At 45.7% G+C, this 25,846-nt stretch overlaps 2 protein-coding genes across 5 annotated transcripts in view; one reads left to right on the top strand and one right to left on the bottom strand.

The window, feature by feature from the left end:
* The window catches only part of ME3 (malic enzyme 3), a 426,853-nt gene extending 421,399 nt beyond the window's left edge, over positions 1-5,454 (top strand). For both annotated transcript variants that reach the window (XM_078658437.1, XM_078658438.1), the window contains exon 15: positions 4,128-5,454. In XM_078658437.1, the coding sequence (XP_078514563.1) occupies positions 4,128-4,289 (162 nt within the window). In that variant the 3' untranslated portion in view covers positions 4,290-5,454. The remainder of the gene's footprint in view (positions 1-4,127) is intronic.
* A 3,935-nt stretch (positions 5,455-9,389) lies between these two features.
* Positions 9,390-25,846, bottom strand: part of CCDC81 (coiled-coil domain containing 81) — a 241,687-nt gene continuing 225,230 nt past the window's right edge. For all 3 annotated transcript variants that reach the window (XM_078658440.1, XM_078658441.1, XM_078658439.1), the window contains exons 14-15: positions 23,850-23,975; positions 9,390-9,678 (exon numbers count right to left, since the gene is read on the bottom strand). In XM_078658440.1, the coding sequence (XP_078514566.1) occupies positions 9,540-9,678; positions 23,850-23,975 (265 nt within the window). In that variant the 3' untranslated portion in view covers positions 9,390-9,539. The remainder of the gene's footprint in view (positions 9,679-23,849; positions 23,976-25,846) is intronic.

The raw sequence follows: 25,846 nt of genomic DNA on the forward strand, positions 1-25,846 counted from the left end.
ATGTTCCTGGAAGTTTATCCTCGTAATTATTATCTTCCCGTGGGCACTGAGTGTGTTCGGACGGGGGGGTGGGAGCTGATGGTTTTGATTATGTGGCTCCTCTCCCGTCGTTGTCTCCCTATTTCCCCTTCTTCTTTTTGTCTTTGTGGTTCTTTCTTTACTTTTAACTCTTCTATATTTCGGGTTTCTAGTTAGGGCGACAGGCACGCTGCTGGGGGGTAGGCCATAGCCTTCTGCAGGGTGGGATGTGCGGGGTGGGGGGGGTCTGTCATTTTGTTTTTTCCCCTCTTTTCCTTTTTTGGTTCTATGGCTCTTATGTATCCCTTTTTTCGGGACGCGATGTCTGCATGTGGGCCCCCAGGGGTGTTTTTTGCTAGCATGGGCCTTCTGGTCTCCTTGCCGTCACGGTTTACTACGCATCTATTACTCCTGTTACCACTGGTTCCCTGTGCCGGTCTATTTTTGAGTGCTTTGTTAGCCATGGGGCGCATGCGTGATGCCGCGTTCTTTCTTCTCCCCTTTTTCCCTATGTCCTTTTCCTTTTTCCCTTCCCCCCCTTTTTTTTCTTTCCTCCCCTGGGTTGTTGTAGCAGAGGGCTCTTTGTTTTGTAAGCCTATTTTCCGTTCTCTGTATCATTGTGTGTTCTCGTAGTGGTGGGTGGGCGCTGGGCAGCGGTTGCAATTGCTTACTAATGTGGGACTCACGTTCTGCCTTTGTTAAAATGTAACTGTTCTTTTTGAATTTTCCTGTATTCTGTATTACTGCTTGCTCGCCGCCCGCCACGGCCCTCTGGACTTTAATGATTGCCATCATTCTGCTATACCCCTTCTTCTATTATAAAATCAACCTTCTCTCATCCTGCTCGTGGTGGTTGCTCAGTGGCTTTTCGCCTTTCATTCCCGTTTGGATTACTGTGGTATCCTGCTGGAGCTTCTGTCCTGACCATTGTGCTTCTATAATTGTGGTGGCCGGCCCGATGGGTTGTAGGCCCGTATTTGTGAGCAATTTATGCACAATAAAGGTTTTAAAAAAAAAAAAAAAAAAAACGTAATCATCTCTGTTAGCTACAAAGGGTCCCCTGAGATTCTGTTCTCTCTCCTACCATCTTAATTTTTTACAAGGATCTACTTATCTCAGGCTCTCCATAGAAATTAGGAGCATCTTTAAACTAATGTACATAACAAATAAAGCCATGGGCTTTTATAATTAGCTTGTTCAAAAACTATCTATCTCTGGTGGACAATGCCCCCTTTGAATTGGGTGCAACTCTCTCCTGGAACCACCTTGTTTCAAAAATGCTTATTTGCTAAAAACAGAAATTGTACCTAGGGTTTGGAACTTCATCTCACCAGCCATTGAAACCAGCTTTCTTCAGAGACCAGTCTTTCTTGGGTCGCTCGATGGTTTGCTCCTTAGTCAATCTTTCGTTGGCTTCTGGTGTGGTACCAACTAAATGGAAGCAGGCGGTGGTTTCTCCGATACTGAAGAAGTCTTCTTTGGATCCTTTAAAACCCGAGAACTACCGCCCTATTTCTTTACTCCCCTGGCCATGTTAATCTGGTCCTTGCTGACCACCTCACTCGGGCCAATGTGCTGGACCCCACGCAGAACGGCTTCCGTGCTGGGCACAGCACGGAGACGTCCCTTCTTACTATGGTGGAGCATTTGCGTGCGGTGTTGGATGCGGGTCATACGGCGGCGCTTGTATTATTAGACCTTAGCGCTGCCTTTGATACCGTCTCTCATCGCATCTTGCTACACCGGTTGGAGGAGATTGGCATAGGGGGGTCTGCTCTGCAGTGGTTCCGCTCCTTTCTTGACAGCCGTTCTTTCTGCGTAGCCATTCCACCTTACCAGTCCAAATTCCATCCTCTGGCCATGGGGGTTCCCCAGGGCTCCTCGCTGAGTCCCACGTTATTTAATCTTTACGTGAGACCGCTGGCTGAGGTCGTCAAGCAGTGGGGCCTGACTATGGTGTCATATGCTGACGACACTCAGCTGGCGGTTACTCTCAGCGGGGATGCGGATCTGGATGCCCCTAGGTTTCAGAGTGGACTGAAGGCACTGGCTAACTGGATGACTGCCAGTAAGACAGAGATCATGGTTGTCGGTAAGTGTGCGGAGCTCTGGGGATACAGGTGGTGGCCGCCGGAATTAGGACCATCTCCGACTCCGGTCTCTGAACTGAAAAATCTGGGAGTTTGGTTAGATTCCAGCCTTAACTTTGTTGGCCACACAAAGAAAATTGCGTCCTGCTGCTTTGGTGTGCTGCGGGGCCTTAGACCTGTTCTAAAAAAATTTGATGCCCCTACCAGGCAGCTGGTGGTTCAGGCGACGGTGATCTCCCGGCTTGATTACGCCAGCTCCCTCCTGGTGGGGTCTAATCAGGCCGAACTTTCTCGCCTGCAGCGCGTCCAAAATGCGGCTGCCAGAGCTATAGTTGGTTTGCCTAGATTCTGCTCCGTCTCTAACACCCTCCGCTCCCTGCACTGGTTGCCGGTGCGGTCGAGAATCCAGTTCAAGGTTTTGTGTCTGGCTTTTAAAATTCTAAAAGGCACTGCCCCCCAGATCTTGTCTAATCTTCTTTCTTTGTATGTTCCCTCTCGCTCCCTCCGCTCTCTGGGCCAGGCTCTTGCCATTGTTCCCCGGTTCAAGCTGTGCCGTGCCGGCGGCCGCTCCTTTCGAGTGAGAGCGGCGGCTATTTGGAACTCCCTTCCGGCTGAGATTCGACTCCTGGAGGACCTTCTACAGTTTCGTAGGGCTATTAAGACTTTTTTGTTTTAATTCTGGTTATTTTTCTGCCCCTCTGCCCTGTTGTTAGCGGTGTTGTGTTTCACCTTGTCATGCGCCAGGACGCTCCTTCGCTGGAGCAGCTGTGCGCACAATAAATACCGTTAACATAGCACCACTTCCAAGCGTTCTATGCCTTTTACCCTTCGTTGTAAATTCGGAAATCTGTACTGTGCTTGATAAGGTTTGAATCCAGTTATACAGTATTTACATTTTATTTTCTCTTGGACTTAGGTAACTGTTTTTTTATATTATGGGGCACAATATATTATGTTAGTATGTATTATACTAAATTAAGATATTTTATCTCTGCTTGTATAATATTATTTCTCATTTGGTCTTTTCTCTGCTACATAAAAATACTAATAATTAAATATACCAACACTTAAGAAGCCCTAGGCCTATGTAGAGTATTGCAAGTCTCTAGTGGTTAACAGCAACCAAATCCTTTCTTCAGTTTTAACATTTCTTTCGCCTGAGGGAGAACCTTAACAGATATTTTTTGCGAGTTTTCTAAATTAATTGTGAAAAAGGGAACATGTGACTTCCCACTGTAATGCAATGTCAAACCCTGGTAGTACTCATAACAGTATTATGTTTGGATAATCTTGCTAGATATACACTATAATCGTAGAGGGGCAACATAGACACTGCCCTCCAAAAAATGTTCAAACTTGTTTTTGAAGTTAGTTTTTATTTAAATGTATGTGCAATGCAGGGTTTATAAGCCCTATCTATATCTCCTTTAAGACAATCTAGCTTGGCCTTCGTACATTGGGAGTATATGCGCTCTGTTCCACTTCCAGTCTAGACACATGTTTCATTCTGATTAGAGCCCATCAAGTGTAGCGTGCCTGGATAATCTAGAACAGGGTTCTCCAAAGTCGGTCCTGGAGGGCAGGATCCATATCCGATTTTTAGCATATCCACATTTAGATAAATGTGGTTATCTTAAAAATCTATCTGCATGGATCTGGCCCTCCAGGACCAACTTTGGAGAACCTTGATCTAGAACATACAAGTAAGGAACAACCAATTAAAGACTTCATTGCAGATATGAGAAAATACATCCCTCATTGACTCGTTAGTCCCCATTAAAGCTACGATACTATAGACTGGTTGTAGTGCTATATAGACCATAAAACTATATCTAGACAGTGATTTAGTTAAGACCTAAATACATCACACCTTTACATGGAGTTGTAGACTTTACTTTTTAATGTGGTGATCCGGGTTTCATGGCACTGCGATTTAAACTCTGCTCCTAACAAATTCATAATGATAAACTGAAGCATTTAACATTTTTATTTCTGACTATGATTGTTTATTATTTTCAGGTTGTCGACTATGCATACAGAAATGATCTGGCATCTTGGTACCCTGAACCTGAAGATAAGGAGAGCTTTGTCCGATCTCTCATCTACAGCCCCGACTATGACTCCTTTATTATCGATAACTACACGTGGCCAAAAGAAGCTATGGATATTCAAGATGTCTAAAGGATGATTTGATTTCATTGTTTCCTTTATGCAGTGGCAAAAAAAACTTACCTTGAAGATAAAAAACACTTCTGGATTCAAACTACGGAACCACTAGTGCGAGACAAGGACACAGGCCTATATTTACTAACACTTTGTGCAGGGTTTGCTATACGTTTTCAATACAAACCTGGTGCAAAGTGTTGTAGTGGTATTTACATTCCAACGCAAATCAAGATTTGCGTTGGAAAGTTGGCCGAAGTACCCCAAATCGCGATATCTGCTATTTTGTGCTACTTTTGTGTCATGGAGGTGTTCCCATGCAATCGTCCATGGATTTTGACGCAAATCACTAACTACAAGCATTGGTAGACTGGGATTTGTGCCAAAAACGTATGTGACATCGAGGCTGTTGTAACCGGGGAGCAAGTTTTAAAACTCTCCACATTTTTGTCACTGTGGGCTGCTCTGTACAGCACATGTGCAAAGCGGGAAAAATATTAAATCATAATTTTTGGACTGGAAGTGTCCCCATGAAGTAAAAACCTATGCTTAATAGAAAGCACCCACCCTTGTGCAAGGGTGTGCGCATTGGTGCATGGCAGCCCAAAAGTGTGTAAACACAGGGAGAGGGGAAAACAGCACCATATCTTAGTAAATACAGCGCTGTTCTGCTTTTTCCCTTCCACGCACTGCAGCACGGCAACTTTGGTTGTTGTGCTATGTTGTGTGAAAAGTTAGTTAATCTGCCTCGTAGTCTACAACAAACTAACCTGCAGTTACACTGCTAACATTGCTATGTACTACAGTATTTTTTATATTTTGTGCATTGCTCTGAACCCGATCTTCTCAGGCTTACTGGTTGGATGGTCCAAAGAGGTCTGGTCTGTCGTGGAAATCAACGTACCCTTCAACAAAAGCTTTTTATGTAAAACATACCTTGTTGGATATACGAAGATTATCAATTGGTTTTGTCTTAACTTATAATTCGCTACCACTGATATATTAGATCAGTGATAGTACAATAACATCAGATATATTTTATAGTGATCAATTAAAATTGTCCTAACTGGGAAACCCCTTAAGATCCCTTTAGCCCTTAAAACACTTTGTTGATATTAAAAGGATCTGAGAAATGAAATGCTTTCATGTGGGTGTGTACTTTTAATAAAGATATCTGATTTGAGACTATGGTTGCCATTTTCGATTTTTGTTTTCAGATTTCCTAATTAACTAAATACTAGGATTGTGGCAAACTAATTGATTAGTTATCTGCCTTGCAGAGTCCGTCAGACAAAGATAATGATGTAGGCGGAGGACGGAGTGGTGGAGAAGGAGTTGAAGACTTTGTGACTTTACTTTCATCTTTTTGGCTATTTGCATACTGGGAATATACAGTTGAGTGCTTATATTGGAAAGCAGGAACTGCAGAAGTGTATCAATTTATGTAATATGTATCACACATAGGGACATGTGTACGAGCCCCTATCGCCACCACGTCGTCACTTTTATCGTTGTGGTGGTGATAGGGGCTTAGCCTTATTTACAAGGCCGCGTTAAGGCACTTAACGTGGTTTATTGCTGCCTTGTAAATAAGGCCCCCTTTCACGCTATGGTTAGCGTGAAAGGGGTAAGCAGTGGGTGTTGAGGTGGGCATTCCACGCAACACCCATTGATTTTGACGCTGCCCCCTATGTACAAGGGCAGCATACATAGGAGGCAGCGCCAAAATTAAGAACAGGTGAAACCTGGTCTTAAGTTGGTGACATTAGTAGAAATGCACTATTTCTCCTCATTTTTGCTTTTTCCAAGTGTGCTGCACAAAGCAAAATGCCATGGATTGTTTATGTACAGGAAGGTCCCCCTTACTGTGCACAAACAAACTGTAAACAAAAAAAATGCCATTTTGTGACTTTCATGTGTGCTGCATTAAGCAGCACACATGAAAGTCACAAAATGGCGTTTCAGTATTGTTTATGTGCAGGAAGGGACACTTTCCTACACATAAACAATCCTCCCCTGCTCGCAGACACCCTTGCATTACAGTGCAAGGGTGCCTGCTTTGGCGCTACACTCCTAAGTGTAGCGCCATTGCAGACGGAAACGTAAGGCTGCACCATATCATTGTAAATATGGTGCAGCCTTGCATTTCAGAAGTGGTGGAGTGAGGTGATAAGCCATGACGGATAACGCCTCACTCCGCTACTTCATTGTACATTTCTCCCATAGCACCTTCATGTTCTATTGATATTCAGTTTCTGTGGCACTTCACGCTATCTCACACTTAAGGTGTGTGCTCAGAGTAGGCATAGGTAACATTTCCACATGTCTGGGCATTGAGCTAAGCCGTGTGAAGCAGAGACCACTTTTAATCACCTACGCGCTTGGAGTGCTAACCCTATGAAAAATGACAGCAAGTGGTGATTGCTTTCTCATCACATTCAAATACAAACCTACACCAGGTAAGGCGCCTGTACAGTGTGAGCTCTTTACAAAACAAAAAGCTACAATAATGTCCAACAACTATCAACAAAAGCGAAAGCCACAGCTAGTTGTGTCCGGTTGTGTGACACAACCGAGCTTTCCTTTCCCATGCGTTAATCGACCCGGGCAGAACTACAAATGCGTCTGAACCACGCATTCCATTTACAACGCAAGTCATTACGACGATTTGCCTTAGGGGACGATGGACTCGGGAATAGTATAATTTACTATTCCAACTCCAGTCCCTGCAACAGTAGGGAAGGCATTAGACTTTAAAGTCCAACAGTGCTTTACTAACGCATGTGGTAACGACTTGCCTTGTAAATGGAATGCGTGGTTCAGACTGATTCGTTCTGCCCTTGTTGCAAAAGCACAGTTGTGGTCGGTCGTCGGAGTGCTGCCGGGTGGTGACATGGGGAGGGGCAGGGTGGGGAGTAGTAAACTATGGATTATGGGCGATTACAGGTAAGTCAGCATAAAAATAAATAAAACAAATGTTGTTGCGCGCACTGCATCGCCAAATGCGAGGCAGTGCGCGCAACATTCATTTTATTTATTTTTATGCTTACTTACCTGTAATCACCCGTAATCCATAGTTTACTACCCCCCATCCTGCCCCTGCCCACGTCACCACCCGGCAGGACTCCCGCGACCGACAGCTACTGCAAAGGCAACACGTTGATCAGCGGTAGTGGTATTTGCTGTTTCCCGTTGTGTCCATGGTTTTGGATGACGATAAGACAGGATTGAGCTAGACAGCCCCTGTAATAGCAGTTTGTGTTTCTGGCCATCAGACAGTGACCGTTCGTTCCCAGCACTAGTTGCAGTTTTACTTTGTTATTGCCCTGTTCAGATTTGGTTTTGTGGTGGAAATCCGCCTTTGAATATTTGTTCCATGTAAGGTCCTGATTATCCGCATTCTAGTGGTTATATGGTGTAGGGTGGGCCAGGACCCTTTTTGAGCTTCAATTTTAAGAAGTTATTCTCCAGCACCGTTGGACATGACACTAGCTCTGGTTCTAACTCTTGTGCATCTTCACAAGACACCAAGCTGGTTATAGAACTCAAGCTCCTAGTGTTCATGACGAATGATGGAGCATTGGCACAGGGTGCTCGGATACTCTGTTGCAAAGTTATTAAAAAGAGCTGCAATGCAGCGCGCACTGTGTTTCAAGAAAGTGACTGAGATATGGCATTGTTGCTCTTTTCTCTAGTGCTGGCACACTTTAGGTTGCCTCGCAACACATACACACCCTTGCACTAAAGTTCAAGGGTGTCTGCGTGATTTCGATCATAGATTTTGTACAGGAAGTGTACTCTTCCAGTACAAAATACAATGCTTTTACATACTGTACAATTTTCTCACTTTGTAAGCATGCTGTACCGCACAGTGCACATTCAAAGTTTGAAACGGTTGGAGACATTTAAACAATGCTCCTACCTTATGCCTGCCTCAAGAATATATATTTTTTAGCACAAATGTTCCCAATGTTAATAGATGGTGATTTGCATTAAAACCCATAGGTGATTGCATGGGAATTCCCCATATACCACGCATGGGGCGCCATCTTGTTGCTAAGTGGTACAAAAGGGGGTGGTGATGGACTTTGCCACTGGATTCAAGCAAGCCGGGCTGAAGAAGGCTGTAATGCTGAACTGGGGTGGCAGAGTGGGCTGAAGAACGGTGATGGATTAAACCCAGATCTTTTGACTGGGTGTGAGTGTTTGATTGGTTTGGATGCTCCGTCCATCACCACCCTTTTGTACCGATCGTGTTGCTAAGTAGCGCAAAAGCCTAGGTCATTTTTTTTTTGCTTTTGCAAAACCTTGCAAGATGCATCCTTCTGCGAGGACAGCCATACTGGCTTTTGGAAAGAGGTTGCCCCTACATCAAGATGAATAAATATTTGGTCCATATAATTATCCATTTCTTGACAGCAAAGGGAATGAATTTGAGATAGAAAAAACAATTAATGAAGAAAGGGCTGATCGACATTAATTAAACAAATCTAAGTACCTAATTTCATGTGGAGAAATTATTTTTCTCATAATAATCAATTTACTTGGTTGAAGACCCACCTTATCTCTACCTAGATAGCATCTCCTCACACACGTAAGGTTTTACTCCTGCTCAGGGTATTGGGCATAAATACTAACAGGGTTATTTTTATCTCGGGGCAATGAGGGCAAGTAGCAGGAACAAAGGGCAAAATACCTCCTAGGTCATCTTTTGTAATGGGGTATATATACATTGTAATTTATATAGCGCAAACCTAGCAGTGGAGCAACGGAGGGCTGTACATTAGTGAAGGGTCAGGAGACTATCTACAAGATCCTGTACATCCAGTGGGAAAACACAAATACATTATACACACACTTGGGCACAGGGAGAATAAGTGATTTTCCCAGAATCACATAATGTTGAGTCTAATATTGTGGCCGGGATTTGAACCTCAGTCTCCATGTTACGGGGACGGCAGCTTGAGCCGCTAGGTCACATCTCCTTCCATGTCCTTGGGATGTGTCCCCAACAATGTCTAACCAGTTCAATTGGGCTTAACTACTGACTTACAGGAGAACATCTAGTCTTCAGATATGTAAAAGAACTTCCCATAGCAATGATGGGACCATTCATGGTCTGGCCATATATTCTTTCTTTATTTCACATTATCTTCAATAAATCTTTAGATAGTTTACATGTCAATCAGATAGCCATCATTAACATCTAGGTGCAGCTCTTAAACCAGAAACATCAGAAAAAAGAGATGAAGAAACAGAATGCCAGATCTATATCATTATTCTGCTTCCTGGTATGTATCTTGTTTCACGCCATATGTTGGTTTCTCCGACGTTGCTCAGGCCTCGCTTGCACTGGCAGCAGCGTCGGTACTTGTCGCACTGTTCATGCACCAGATTGCTTCCACAACTAAAGGAAAAGACAAGTAAAAATTAGGATTCAATTAAGGACTGGAAAAAGTACTTTTTATTGGAAAAAAACACATTTTTGGAGCACGTTGCAGCACCAACAAAAATCGAGGTGCAAGTTTTCATAAAATGGCCGGGTGGTGGTAATCAGCAGCACCGCAGTCCTGTTCAGTAATGTGGTGCCTAATGCAAGAGTATGCTATTCTCCCACATTACTTTTCAATACAAAAAATGGAATAATTGTTTTTTGACAGCCTCTAAACAGCACCACAAAAATAAATAGAGCCAAATAGTACAATACGTAATAAAGTGCCAAATAAAACCTCTCTGCAGATTAGCGGCACCTGGGCAGTTTATCACTCCTTAAAGCTTTGATTTTTCAACATACAATTAAACCAATATACTCTTGAGTTGCAAGGTGATAGTGCCGCATTCTCTGAACCCTGTACTTTAGTGTCCGAAACTGATGTGTACAAGTCAACACATCGGATACCATTGTATTTATATACCAAACCTGATGATAGCCTTGCAATTTAGTCATACTAGGAGAACGACTACACAATATATACTAATTTCGTGGTAATTTAGTAAGTGTTAAAAATGGGTGCAAATATTGTTTGCACCTGTTTAAGCATTACTCCCCATTAGCAACACAAAGCACGCCTCCTGGTTTTTTTTTTGGTTGTAAAGGCAGTTCCCACGTGTTGGTATTTGTACCTGAATGATTTTGCTTTGGTCATAATTTCCCATATGAAAGAATGGCAGGATATCAGGTAAGTGATTGCAGTTTATTCATTCACAACCGATGGTCCCGTAGACCATGCAGCAATTGCCACTGCTGGAACACTGGTACAACAAACCCCCCAAGGTTCCATCCTTAGTGCTCCACCTCAACGTTCCAGCACCACCAGAGTGGCCCAACAAGATAAACAATATTTGAAGCATTGCTGGTAACCACCTGGTTGCCCCACAATATGAGCTGGAACGCTTAGACCCATGCAGAACTGTGATAAGCTTTCCCCCTGAGTTCAGTATTGCTCCTAGGATTGTAGGGGATGGAGGTGGGACTTGCCCATGTTGATGGTGAAACCTGGATCGTAGAGGAGATCTACGGTGATCTGTGCGTGAGCCAAACACTGATGCTGGCGTGCATTCATTATCAGCCAGTCGTCGAGGTACGGAAGAGGTGTGGCGCTGCGGCCAGGGTGACTGATGCTGGGGACCACGGTTCGATGCCTAGCTCCGGCGGCAGGGGTCTGCCCAGCACCAGGCCACTCTGGGCAATAGCTTGCTTAATCTTCCCAACGGCCCCCAGCACCGAGATACGCCTTTGGGGGCGATAAGTGCGCTATACAAGTACTGGATTTACATTTGCTTCAAAAGTGGAATAACGTCCTGGACTGTGACCATGTGGAAATGCTCCGACAGGATGTACTTCTTGAGGCGCCGGAGGTCTAGTATGGGCCTAAGGGACCCATCTTTTCTGGGGATTAGATAGTAAAAGGAGTACACCCCATCGCTGTTTTATTGCGGGTGGGGGGCACAGGCTCTGTGGCAAACTTAAGTAGGTGTCCTGGTGAAAGAGACTGTTTGTAACAGCGGGGGCAGGAGGGGTAATGAACTCCAGGCAGTAACCCTGCTCTACAATGGACAGCACCCATTTGTCTGGTGTGATGTTTTGCCATTGCGAAAGAAACCCCTGCAGACATCCCCCGACAGGTGTTGTGTGAACAGGGGGAAGGGAGTGGGAAGGCACTGCTTGGCTGATGCGGCTCCGTTGGCCGCCCTGCCTCTACACCTGCCTTTGGAATTGTTTCCCCTTAGGCACCAGTGAAATAGACGCAGGAGTCTTGTGGCTCGTGCTGCTGCCTCTAATAGGAGGTGGAGGCCTCTGGAGAAGTGGCTTTCGTGCCACTGCAGTATTGTGAGCAACAAATGTTGCATGGGGTGATGGAGAATGGAGAGCGCCCATTGCTTTGGCTGTGTCTTTTTTTTATTTTATTTTTTTTATCTTTTCAAGCATTGGATAAACTTGAGGCCCAAAGAGGAGTTCCCCCATCAAAGTGCATGTTGATCAGATGCTGCTGAACTTTAGGCTTGAATCCAGATATTCAGACCCAAGCATATCTGTGCATCAGGACACTGGAGTAAATGATTCTGGAGGCGGCCACGTAGAGAACTCATCTGATGGTGGTGTTGGATATCGTTTGGCCTCCCGCTACAATCGCCTGTGCTCGTTGTTTATATAGGTCAGGGAAATGCTGTATCACATCACCCATTACGTCCTAATGGACACGGTCATATCCAGACAACAACGCTGATTTTCTTGCTTTCTTTATATGGCGGTGGGATATTCCCCAGTAACCTGTGCATTTGCCCGTTTATGGACGGTGTGCACCGCCACCGAGTCCAGCCGGAGCTGGCCTCTAATGTAGGGCGGGTCAGAAAGGGGGACTTGTTTTTTATGATCCGTCAGGTGACTATTATAACCTTGATGGGGTCTTTGAAGACATCCCGTGTTTGGTTGAGCATCACCTTAAACATGGGCCAAAACTGTGTCATCCTCTGCAATTGTGTGTAGGTCTACCTTGTGAAAGGTGGTGACCCTGTGAATTACCTCGTGGTAAGAGGGTGTCGTATGGAGGGGAAGGTTTAGCAGGGTAGGGTTTGGGGTTGTTGTCACCTGAGGGGGCAACCCCATAATGATCTGATCTATCATCCTGGGGCTCCGGGTCTTAGGGAGCGCCATAAGGGTCTAAGCACTGAGGACTCCCCTCCAAATACGATGAATGTGTAGAGCTCGCCAGGGAAGGTGATTGAAGTGGCGAAGCAGGTTGTGAGGGCAGTGGATGGGTGCCCCTGTCTCGATGTTTCTTCAGTTTTGGAGGTGAAGGGGCCTACAATGCTAGGTGCTCTTCAAAAGTCTGCTTCCTCTTGTGAGGAAGGGTATCCTGCACTCTTGGTCAAGGCTTTGCTGTGATTTTCCCCGCCTGGGAATGAATGATTAGTCTGTGCTGTTGAGAGTCCAGCTTCTCCTAAAGGCGTTGAAGAAATGGCAGCTCCTGATGCTCAGAGTGTGGCGGCGAAGGCTGTTTCAGCTTAGACATCAACCATTGTTTCAGCTCTGAGGCGCTTGTCAGTGCTGGCACCAAGATCCAAGAGATCATTAAGGGCATTCAGGTGGGGCGGGACATTGGTGGCTTGCTCAGCACGAGGGGCGGAGTTGGCTCCGAGGACTTGGGTAAGTGCTGGCCATGGCTGGCAGGCAGAGGTAACCAGAAAGCTGTGTCCCCGTTTAGGGGTTGACGCCTGGTCCTCCGAGGGTCGGTGAGTGAACAGGTGGTGGTGTTGAAAATTAGTACGGTTTGGTGAACATTATCTGCGCCATCTTGCCTCTTCCCCTGATGCCACACTTTTGTCGTGCGCACCCGCCATTTTAAGATTCCCTGATCAGAGCGAACCCTTTTGCATGCCGCTGGCCCCTGATATAGCCCTTCGCCCTCACTAAGCCTGCACGCTGACCAACCCCCTGCTTGCACCTGCCTTGAACCATAAACCCCTCTTCGGCGCTGCTCTGCCCCAGGCCCTCATCCTGTTCCCAGCGCGACACCTCCCTTCTTCCCTTTCATGATCCCCGGCCCTTAGCTGCAAACCCCCTTTTCTCTCCGTGTGCCCGTTTGTCTTCCCCGTTCCCAGGCCGACACCCAGCTCTGCCGATACCATTCCTTGCCCCTCCCCGTACAATAGAAAGCTTCCCCCATCAAAGGATCCCCGGGTTGATCAAAGCCCCCACTCCATGAGACCCGATCAAACCCCCCACATTCCGTGAATCGGCGGAATACCCAGCTGCGCGATACTCATCACCTGTTGCGACTAGGGTGGGGACTTCAACTGTAAATGTGTGTGGGAACGGGCCCAAAGGGGAGTTCCGGGAATGTCTTTTCCATACATCAAAGCTTTAACATGAATATGTAATCTGCAATAAAGTCATAAAACAGTGTATAAGAGGCCAGGCCTCAGAAATGTAGGTAGAGCACCTCAGGACGATACCTTCTGCCCGTTTTGTGGTGTTCTCCTCCGGAGAGAATAAAAACCTTGTTTCCTGCCTTCCAGTCTCCAGCGCCTGCCTCTTCATTGATTAAATAACTAGAGGGCCACAGAGGCAATACCGCCGGGCAAATACCGATTGTCCCCGACCCGACTCAGCTTTAACAATTGGCGCCCAACGTGGAGCCCATCAGCGACTCGTGGATCCAGTGGGAGAGGTCCCGACGACAGAGTGAACGACTGCAACGATCGGGAGAGCTCTTGCCCAATAGACCCTCGTCTGGCAGCCGATCATCCGAACTTCACTAGTTCCGAACAGACCTCTCTCGAGTGATCTACGGTCCTGACTGGGAACCATTAGGAGTGCCGTGAGAAATACGAGAAAAAGAGGACGAACGGGCGCTGGATTCGGAAGACAAGAAACTGTCCACATGGTCCGGGTAAGGTCGTGTAATCACGACAAGTTGCGAAATGATTGCTTGATTGTTTGATTGCTTGATTATTTATAAAATACTAGTATTACTCTTTGTTTGACCTATTTGGAGATTCACTGTCTGCACACGGAGAAACAGTAGGCTCCTTCTCTTTTGCAAACGGTGAAGGATAGGTAACGTAACCGTCGCGCCTATCTTTCTCCCCCACTGACTCTATTATTTCTTAACGGTTTTTGGGAGACTCCCCACTCCCTCACTGATTAACTGGGTTCTTTAACCCCGAACTACTGGTCACAGATTGTCTTCTGGAGATTCTCTGTCTGCAAACCGGAAACAACAGCTTCCTCTTTGCGGTTAGTGAAAGGGTAGAGGACGCAGACTTTTGCGCCCTACTTACTCTCCCCATTGTCCTTTTTCTATCCTATTTATTTATTTATTAATTGCTTGATTGTTCCGCGTTCTTGGTTACTCTTTTTTATTTTTGTTCATGAGGTATTCACTGCCTGCAAACAACGTAGAATAGGAATATTCTGTCTAGTCTTTGCACCTAGTGATAAGATAGGCACTGCTGACTTATTAGTCCCTTGTTACGAGCCGTCATGTCTGTCTTCTCCCCATTGATTGATAATTGGTTCAGCCCGGACCGTGTATTAGAGGTGGACCATATAGCTCCACTAGAAGGCACCCCTAATAAGGACATGTTCATAAACTATGGATTAGTTACCATAGCCTATAATAAATTGTGGCACAGGTATACCAAAGAAAGTCAAGACAAACAGTGGCCACTGGCAGGATCCTTTGACCTTGACAAAATAGAAACGTTAGAAATAGCCCTTCGAAATAATAAGACAACGCCTATTATGCTCGACAGTCTCGGTATGTGGCGCAGAGAGGCTATGCAACGACAGAGAAAAGACGAGGACAAACCAAGTAGAGAAATATACCGACAGGACAACCCCAGGACACCGCTACCCACAAGTTATCCCCCGACACTACGCAAAAGACGACCAGACTTAGGGCCAGACCAATGCGCTTTTTGTAGATATGTCGGACACTGGAAAGCCCAATGCCCGACTCTACTGAGCGTGAGTAAAGGCAAAGGGCCGACAGGAACGACAGATCGGCAGTATGAGAAAAAACGCGAGACAAAGAAGAACCCGACTTACATAGACAGACCAGATAGAACCACCACGTTTGATTATGCCCGATGGCACAGATTTCGCCAGGACAATTTCAGCGGCATGCTCAAGTTCTCCTAGGTCGGGCAACGTCAAGACGGGAACCCAGCCACGCTTTAAGATTCACAAACGGAAAGAGATAATTATGACCAATAACTGTTTTATATTCGTCTTGGGTCTTTGTATGTCGTACTTGTACTGTCCCCCCCCCCCCGTCTGAGTTTGTGTGTATGTAATGTACGAATCTGCGTCATCCCTCTACACGTGTTTCCGTGTTACTCAACCTCTGTTAAGCAGAAACTTAGCATAAAAGCAACCTGGAAAGAAAGAAATGGTACAACAAAATCCGTAGACCATTGATGAACTTGAACTTTTAATTTAACACAGCAAACAAGAAATAATAACGGTAAACTGTAGAAAATGAAAGTCAAACAGAACATTCGCCCCCCCCCCCCCATTCTGGAACCTTCCAAAGTAGGGCAGGGTTACGGCTACGCCCAACCAGCGGCAACCCATATAAGGCGGGCCCCGCTGCCAACTCTTGGTCAGGAAATCTTAACATATGGGGAAGCCGGAGGAGAGGCAGGGGCCAGCGGAGTCCAGCCGCAACGGCCCTAGGTAGTTGCCGGTAGTCCCGCCACATGCCTCCTCGGCCCAGCCGCAACGGGCCTGGATAGACTTAAGTAGTCCCGCCACATGTCCAGAGAAGAGCGAGGCACCTCTTCCTTTTCTCCTCCGCAACAGCCGCAGCAGCTCTGGGCGGCGGATGCCCTGTCCATACCCCTGCAGGAATGCGTCCAGGTCGGGCCGGGAGGGAGAGGCGACGCGGACGAGCTTCTCCCACCTCCACCGATAGGAGGTCTCCCAGCCCCCGGCCCAACGCCGAACACCCCCAGTCAGGCGATGGTGCCCATACTTGCACAGCACCGAACACACCATGGTGGCACCCCAGTATTTGCGCAGCACCGAACGTGCAATGGTGGCCATATTTTCGGAACACCGAACCTGCAATGACTGCACCGATACTCGTGCCGCGCCGAATGCGCGCCACAGGTGGCCATACTCCCACAGCACTGAGCACAAGACTTGGGGAACACCGGATGTGGAGAGACCTTCATGCGGGGCGATGAAAAAGAGCAGCATGGAGTGCACCGGGAGAAGGAGACGGCGCGAACGAGTCTCCCTCGCCCCCCCAGGTGGGGGCATCACAGCTGCACCCCAGCCGAACGTCCCGCTTTCACACAACAGGGACCTCTTCCTTTCACTCCGAAGGATCTCTTCCACTCTTGCAAACTCGACGAGAGTGGCCCCTGTAGGGCCTCAAAATGGCGTCTGGGTCCGCTGGAAGGCGGGCCCCGGCCACTAGAGTAACCTTGACCAGCAATATAACTCGGACATTTGCCCACTGGGGCACGAGCCCCCATCTCCGACAGCATCTCCGCAGCCTTGAAGACCCTACAAAAGTCCCCGGCGGAACCTTCGGCCTCTGCAGGTTTCCGGTAAGGGACGGCTGCCTTGACCGCCAACGAAATAAACATGACATTGCCACTCCTTCTGTTAGCATGAATTCTAGAACTGCCGAAAAGGACTCTGGTCCAAACTGCCAGTAATGGGAAACGTTTCCCCCTGATGCTACTTCCGGACTGAGCCGGCCCCGCCCAAAATGGCGCCGGTATCAAGAGGGACTTGCGAACACCTCGTGGTGTTCCTTCGCACTAATATAAACTTGATGTTCTGAGACTTTATATGATCCTTTGTACACTTGGCTAGAAAAGACAAGGAGAGCTCACTCGACGAACAGTGTGAAAGGGTCCCGTTAAAAATGTTGATTTGCAAATGTACGGTATTATATTTTTTTATAGCTGATGTATAACCTCATTTACGACGCACACATACGGTATGCATATAGGAAATCTGATTGCAACTATTATGATAATGCTTCTAAATTATGAACATAAATGCCCCCGAACCCCCAGCCAATTAATAGACGTTTTAGTTTCTTACAAATGAATGAATAAAACTTTCCAATGTATTTATTGCCGCAAGACGACACTCCCACCGTACGCGCTTTAGCCGTTACCATGTCCGACCAAATACGACTGCACCCTCATCATCCACGTACTGAAATGATTCTGAGAAATAAAGGTTTTCGAAACTATGGACGGGTATTGCATGCTTTATTTTAAAAATGTGGGATCGGTGGGAAAGTTCTTTTCTGTGCACCCTACTCTGCTCTCTCTTTAAGGTTGAAAGAAGATGGTTGCCCAGCCCTGGAGGACGGATCGGATCGACAACACGACACTCTGCCTTCAAAGTACGCGACTGACTCATGAACTCTCGCGTGGAGGAAGACCTTGACTTCCAAGGATGGGTAAAACGAACGGTGTAAATGAGGGAATGTAAAAGGAGGGTGAAATGAAATGATGTAAACGTTATAAAGTACAACGTTCCAAGGTATCGGGGAACGGAGCTGACCCAAGAACCGAAGAACCTTAGAACGCCACAGCGTTGAAGGAGGTTTAAGGATCCCGATAGTGAGATACGTCCTTTGACTAGATACCTCGCACTAGGCACCTCTGGTTTCCTTTTCACGTTCCCCGCACACGACCTATATGGACACACTGCCCCCCCCCCCCGACTCCAGAAACCATATCCCCGGGGACTCTGCCCCGAGGAGGGAAGACGAGTAAGAGGTGAGTAAAGGACTCTTGAATACATGTATTTAAATATGCGCGAATGCTGTTCCCTCCCCTCCCCCCTTTTTTCCTCCCTCTGCAGGTTACATCAGAAATTACAGCCGAGGTGTGGCGAAGATCTGAAGCCTTGCCATGTCTAATACACGAAGCAGACTAGCGCCGCAAGGTGGTGCCTAAGCACGCCTGCAAACTACTCACGTATCGAACAAACCCGAAAAATTAGCACGACCTGATAAAAAGTGATCACCCTTAAACCAGACCGGACGAATGAACCCATGTCACGTATGATGCGAAACTATGAGAGAATGTGTGTGTGTGACCGAGGCGCTGACCCAACTGGTCGAAGGACCGAGAATGCGAGAAAATGCGACAAAATGGTACCTCCTCTCTTCTTTCCTTTTCTCAAGGCACGTCCCCTCTACCCTGTCTAATACTCAAACTGCATGATTACAAGATCCTAACGCAGACCCGTGAATGTCCTTTACTGTGTAATGCACTAAATAGCCTTTCTTGAATACACTGCCACCCTCTCTGTTGCACGTGTACTATTTAGCCTGCCGTTGCACTCTCTCTCTCTCTCTCTCCTTCTATTTTTGCACTCCCACTCTTCCGAGCGATTAGCCCCGAAATTGGCAGACTGCCACCCCTAGCGCACCACCTAATTGGCTTCAAATACCGTCAGTATTTGCACAAAAACTTGTCTTTAATACAATCACCCTGAGACCGTGTCATTACCTCTCCTTTTCCGCTAGAAGTCAATGAACCGAGGTTGGGCCGTAAGGGAAAGGACAGGTAAGACGACAGAGGTTCCCTAATCTGGCCCGTAATAAGGGAACTACATGTCAACGGCTCCTATGGTATAAAACAAGGACCTCAGAATACGCGACCCTCCCCGCCCCGAATTGTCGCAATACCCAAACAGGAAAAATGATCACCCCTGTTACATCCCCTGTATCAGCCGCTCCAAACTGGAGTTATGAAACTACCCCTCATTCCCGGTTGTGAGGAATGGGTCGATTTACGCCCTTACCACAAGTTTATATGTCCCTAGTTGTCTCCCATAAAACCCCTGTCTTTTCTGATTAAGTACTCAGGCCGTAGGAAGCTACGTAGGAACCAGAATGATGTTTTACAAGGTTAAAAGACTAGACCAAAGTGAAGAAGTCGTTGAAATGAACCCTGCCGAAAGTAAAAAAAAAAAAAAAAAAGAAAAAAAAAAAATGTTTAGTTGAAAAACAGGACGCATTGATAAAAAGAACTGTTTAGCCTATGTTCGTCCCTCAGCAAAATATCTGTTTAGTACCATGTCGATAGCACACAGTACCCTTGGTAAATATAAAGCCCTAGAGAACGGCATAACTTTGTCAAGCCCGTCTTACGAAGGTGGGTCTCCATCAGATAAACTGTCGAAACTGTAATAAATAATTATGAAGGAAAGCCATAATACCTCCAACAGGCCCATCATCGGTCATTTATATGTTAGTTGTGAACCCTAAAATAACGGACGTTTTCATTTCTATCTGAAGCTGGGAGAGAAATAGACTTTTGTGATTTCCTTCCTCTGCAAATTCTCTAAAGACTGTCTTTTCAAACTCGTTTAAGGGTACGGCTGTCAGGAGAGAGAAGGACCGGATGTGGGAGCACGACGCCTGACTGCAGACTATGGAACACCTACGACATGGGCCAAGGCGAGACCGCGACAGAACAGAGCTACAGGACGAGGCACTACCTCCAGCAAAGTGAGAAGAAAGGGCTAAACTGATGCCCCCGCTCTATGTTCGAATGTGTGCCGAAAGGTCCCCGCTCTCCAGACTCGGTCATGAGCCCGCCCATCTGAAGTCTCTCGTTCCCCTAGTTTGTTCCTAATTTGGCCTTGCTCCATCCCCCTTTTTCTCCGACCTACCCTATGGACTGTTTTGTACGCTCTTCTTCCATCTGAACTTTCTGACAATCACCTCAAAGGACACAGGGCGAAAAGGACCTTTCCGACCAGAAACGCGAGGAAAGGGTCGTGCCCTGCAACGCAGAACTTAGAATAGAGCTGGACTTGTAGCTCCACCGCCGGTGCTCCACAGCGCCAACGAAAGACAACAAAGAATAATGAGAACTCGTTAACTTCGAACATTTGACATCCTCAATCACCGTTTCTGCTATGCCTCATTTCTCTCCCAGCCGCCATTGTATTGATCATGCTCCAATCCGAATCTGATATATGTAATAACCTACCAGTTCACGTTATGAAATGTACTTGCTGCTCTCGCTACAGAATCGTTTTTTGTATTACATTTCTATGACTTTCCTGCTAAAACAAATTGATCAAAGTTTATCAAATAGGTCCACCTCCTAAAACTAGAAATGTTAAAATGTATTGTTTACAACTCTTTTCATCTAGGGTTCCTACCGTTTTCTTTCTCATGCCCACCACAATAGAACCGAGTAGAAAATGAACCAGCAAGATGTCTTGGATATGTTAAAGGGAGGACTGTTGAAAATGAGTACGGTTTGGTGAACATTATCTGCGCCATCTTGCCTCTTCCCCTGATGCCACACTTTTGTCGTGCGCACCCGCCATTTTAAGATTCCCTGATCAGAGCGAACCCTTTTGCATGCCGCTGGCCCCTGATATAGCCCTTCGCCCTCACTAAGCCTGCACGCTGACCAACCCCCTGCTTGCACCTGCCTTGAACCATAAACCCCTCTTCGGCGCTGCTCTGCCCCAGGCCCTCATCCTGTTCCCAGCGCGACACCTCCCTTCTTCCCTTTCATGATCCCCGGCCCTTAGCTGCAAACCCCCTTTTCTCCCCGTGTGCCCGTTTGTCTTCCCCGTTCCCAGGCCGACACCCAGCTCTGCCGATACCATTCCTTGCCCCTCCCCGTACAATAGAAAGCTTCCCCCATCAAAGGATCCCCGGGTTGATCAAAGCCCCCACTCCATGAGACCCGATCAAACCCCCCACATTCCGTGAATCGGCGGAATACCCAGCTGCGCGATACTCATCACCTGTTGCGACTAGGGTGGGGACTTCAACTGTAAATGTGTGTGGGAACGGGCCCAAAGGGGAGTTCCGGGAATGTCTTTTCCATACATCAAAGCTTTAACATGAATATGTAATCTGCAATAAAGTCATAAAACAGTGTATAAGAGGCCAGGCCTCAGAAATGTAGGTAGAGCACCTCAGGACGATACCTTCTGCCCGTTTTGTGGTGTTCTCCTCCGGAGAGAATAAAAACCTTGTTTCCTGCCTTCCAGTCTCCAGCGCCTGCCTCTTCATTGATTAAATAACTAGAGGGCCACAGAGGCAATACCGCCGGGCAAATACCGATTGTCCCCGACCCGACTCAGCTTTAACAGTGGGAACTAGCACTTATTGATGTCATCTTTTGACGCTGGCCCGGCATGGGCTGCGGGTCTAGGACCTCGGAGTCTGAGGGCAAATTGTGTTCCAAGCTGAAAGCGGCAAACTGTTCAACCTCAGCCTTTCCTTATACTTCTTCTCCTTTGACATCTTCACTGAAGATGTTGGGCATATCGGCATCTCGTGCTGTTCCGTGGCGCGTCAAGCAAGCCTACATTCATGATGGTTCCAGATGGTTATTTTCGAGCGAAAGGCAAGGCAGGTGGAGAAGGTCTTATTATGCTCCCGCAACAGGCAGAGATTAAAATCGATGAATGGATCTACCCACGAGTACTTGGAAAATCATTGTGGACAGCAACAAAAGGGTGTTTTTCTCATCAAGGTGCATGCATTCTCGAGCGTGGGACCGGACGGAACAGGTGTCTGGGAACCCGAAGATACGGATCCAGCGTAGGGAGCTCGACAGAGGCGATGAAAACTCAATGCAAAGAAGGATTGTCCAAGGATACTGGGAACGGAGACTTGAAAGGCCCAGACGAAGAGCAACATGTGGCTTTGACTCCAAACCCTGGTGAATTATGTCCAACCCCAACAGTGGAAGAAAATAGTCTAACTTTGGAGTCAAAGCCAATGTGTATTACCAGTCTTAGGAAGAGTCACTATACCTCTTGACTTGAAAGACTCTTTCGGAAAAAAACAAGTTGTGCATGTCCGAGTTCAACACTAGAAGGCAGGAGTATGCAGAGCATGTGTATCACAGATACACATACCACAAACAATAATTTTCAAAAGAAACTTTGTCCTCTGTTCTAGCCATAACATCATAAGTGTGGGTGGATGGATGGATTTATAGATGGACAAACAAGTTAACCACAAGGCTGAAGGCAGCATGGTTTGCATATGTCACTAGATCCCAGAGATGGATATGGAAACATATTACACTAGTTACCAGTTATGTATTTTCTATATTAAGTTTATTTTGGTGTATTTGCAACTTTTCTTCAAAATGCAGGTAACAATGTGAACTGACTGAAAACGGAATGATTACGTTTTGTTTCAGGAACAAATTGTTAATAAGCAATGGACAATAGTGAGGGCTAGTAGATCTATATGATTCTGGGGCTGCAGCCTTTACTGCATTAATTAAGGATGTAGCGCCCTTCCCACATAATTTGCATATTTTGCAGAATTTAGAAACAAATGTTGTTTATAGCTCAAATGCATGAAAATAATACCACCAGAGATTGGGAGGCATAATTTAGATAAGATTATCTCAAAACTTGGTACTCCCTGCCACACAGACCTAGAAGCCATTGTTAAAGTTCTGAAGAACGGTTAGGTGCTGTCATTATGAAGAAGAAATCCCTATCACACAGTGAATCATGAAATATTTTTCATAGTTCTCTGAGAGCTATGGGTTTTTGTACAACTACACTTTGTGAAATAAAAACATTAATTTTGGCTCCTTCATTGAAATGTTTGAGCTGATACGTCAAACAGGAGGATTCCAAAAGTGTGAATTCCCATTTATTTCCCATAGGAAAGTTTGGTCTCCAATACAGAAATATTACCTGAACCATCTCTGCTAGCCATGGTGACAGTTGGTTGTTAGATATAAAGATCTATAAGACACACAAAAGTGGGAGGAACCCGACTGAAGAGCCCTAATAAGGGCGGAACCGATCTTGGGTTGCTTGTGTTCCAGTTCGGAGAGGACCTCGTTTGGCAGTTCTGGCTGGCCTGTTCCTATTGGGGCGGGGTCAAGACTGATTTGCATATGCCTGGGTTCAAACTGAGGTGGCATGGTGGGCAAAAAAACAATGGGTTTGGAATGCTACCCGAACGATTGGCAGTGGTTAGACTTATTGCAAGCCTCCTCACATCACCTTCTGTGTGTTGGATATAAAGATCTCCCTGGCCAAGAATTTGATAACATTTCCCTAAAAACAGCTCCCAGTAATTTAGTGCTGATGAAGGGGCTGGGTCATATCCAGGGCAGATCAAGAATGTAACAGAGGTACGGTTCAGTGAGAGGTCTCTCGCACACGACATGCAGTAGAAATCTGAGCTGTGGTGGCCTCTAGGGGGAGTAGGAGAGCTTACGCTTCCACCTCATTGGCTGAAGTTTGGGTTCTTTCAAATGAGGTAGATGTACTACTAAATATTCAATGTTGTTTCAGGCCTATGGCGATTTTATACTGCATACTGCTATTTTAGTGTACCGGGGATTCCCATCCTGGCAATTGAGAGTGATTCAAGCATGTGAATATTTAAAAGATTACATTTTGGAGTCCTATGTTATATGACAATATGGTGTTGGTTTGTAAATTGCATTACTTGCTCAGCATACATATTATGTCATATGTTCCTTCTCCCATTCACTCAAAGGCAGCTTCTAAAAAGAATACATATTAGGAGTACTTAAAGATTATGGATACTGAAATAAAGGAGCAAATCTTACTGAATAATCTTCTCCTCTTCACAGTCTCTCTGCCTTTTCATTTCTGCACTCCTTGCCCAATCTTCCTGTAATGATTTTTGCAGCTTGAACATCTTAGCAAATTGAGCAGCTCTCTCGGCCATAGTCCTAAAAAAATAAATTTGAAAATCAATATACGACCAATACTGCAAGTTTATACAATTAATTTCTCAAATGATCTAGCAATACTCCTAAAAATGAAATTCATCTTACCACAGCTTTCTTGTCACCCAAGAGAGCTGTGATCCTTTACAGCAGGAGTACCAAATAAGAACTTATGCTCTTCACATCCATTTCACTTTTCTTCAATGACAAATTAATGTGACTGATGCTATCTTTTACAGTTTTCTTTATATATTGAAATTATTTGGCATTAGATAGACCTCAAGAATCATTTCTTTCACATAGGTCAACAGTATTATATGGTCAACTTTCAAACCCGAGTGGAAGAATCTGTAATTTCGAAAACATTTTAAATGTCATTGGATGATAGTACTTTTTGTACTGACACTGTAATTTAGGTACACTGGGGCAGACTTACACGATTTACTTGACCCAAAGATAAGTACAATTCACAGAGGTGGTAATGGATGTGTGCATGCATTATATGAAATGTTTATTTGTTTTTCTGCTAATAGACATTGGTGAGTCCCAGATCACAAAGAACACGTTCACATGAAGAAATGATCCGTTCCCACACAAGATGCAAAGACTCCACCCAATGGAGCTTAGGTGTATTAACATGTATGTATGTTTTAGTCGGCCACATGCATCATTGTTGCCGTTTGCGATTTCTTAATTGCGAAAATTAAGGAATCGCAATTAAGAAATCGCAAAAGGCTATGCATCAAGAAATTGCAATTTTTTTTGCGATTTCTTAAAATTCCTTAATTGCGATTCACAATTTGCGAATTGCAATTAAGGAATCCGTTCCCATTGATTAGGCCCATAGGAATGAATGGGAAGTCATTCTCAATTTGCGATTCGCAATTTGCGAATCGCAAATTGAGAATGCAATTTCAAGGGTGCAGGGGGGTCCAAAGGACCCCCCTGCACCCCTGAAATATAACTTTAAGTGCATTTTTCACACACACATGCCCCAGGGGCATGTGTGTGTGTAAAATGAAACTTTTAAAAATGCACTTTTGTGCATTTTTTAAAGTTTTCGCAAATTACCATGAAGGTCAACTTCATGGTAATTTACCTCTCCCTAGTTGCGAATTCGCAAATTTAAAATGTTCATGCATTGCATTTAAGAAATCTCAAATTGCGATTTCTTAAATGCAATCGCAATTTTAGAAATCGCAACATGATTGCGATTTCTAAAATTGCGAAAAACATGATGCATCCCAATTTTGTCAATTGCATTCGCAAACGGCCGAAAATTGCGATTCGCACCGTTTGCGAATGCAATTGACAATGATGCATGTGCCCGGGTATTCCTAAAGCTTGAACCCAGCAGACTAGCAACGAAGCGCTGCACACGGGACATGTACCAGTGGGGATACATAGGGAAGGAAGGGATATGTGAGAGGACAAGGCAGACTAGTGGAATGGGTGAGAAGTGAGCCTATCTGGGATAGTGTACTTTGAAGAGTAAAGTTTTTAGTTTCTTCCTGAGGTGTAAGAGAGTTGCTGTAGTTCAGATGTCTCCTTCCTGCAGGATTTAGGCTCTTACCAGCTGATGTCTGAGGTCTTCGTCTGGCATTGACCTCCAGATCGTGTTAGTTTGTTAGGTAGGTAGATGGGGTCTATGTTTACAGTCCATGTAAGTGATGCAGCTGATATTAAAGATGACAGAGGTTTGCAGGGAGAGCCAGGGAAGATCTTCTAGCCCAAGGGAGATGTGGCTCAGATATCTTCAGCCCCTCGATGAGCCTTGCTGCTGTGTGGAAGATGCCTTTCAAGTGAGCGAAAGTGGTGTTTGGAATGCTGTTGAGCAGAGTGTTGCCCCCGATTAGGTGGGGGAGGACTAGGGC

The sequence above is a fragment of the Lissotriton helveticus genome, chromosome 8 (genome assembly GCF_964261635.1).
Source record: "Lissotriton helveticus chromosome 8, aLisHel1.1, whole genome shotgun sequence".
Lineage (NCBI taxonomy): Eukaryota > Metazoa > Chordata > Amphibia > Caudata > Salamandridae > Lissotriton > Lissotriton helveticus.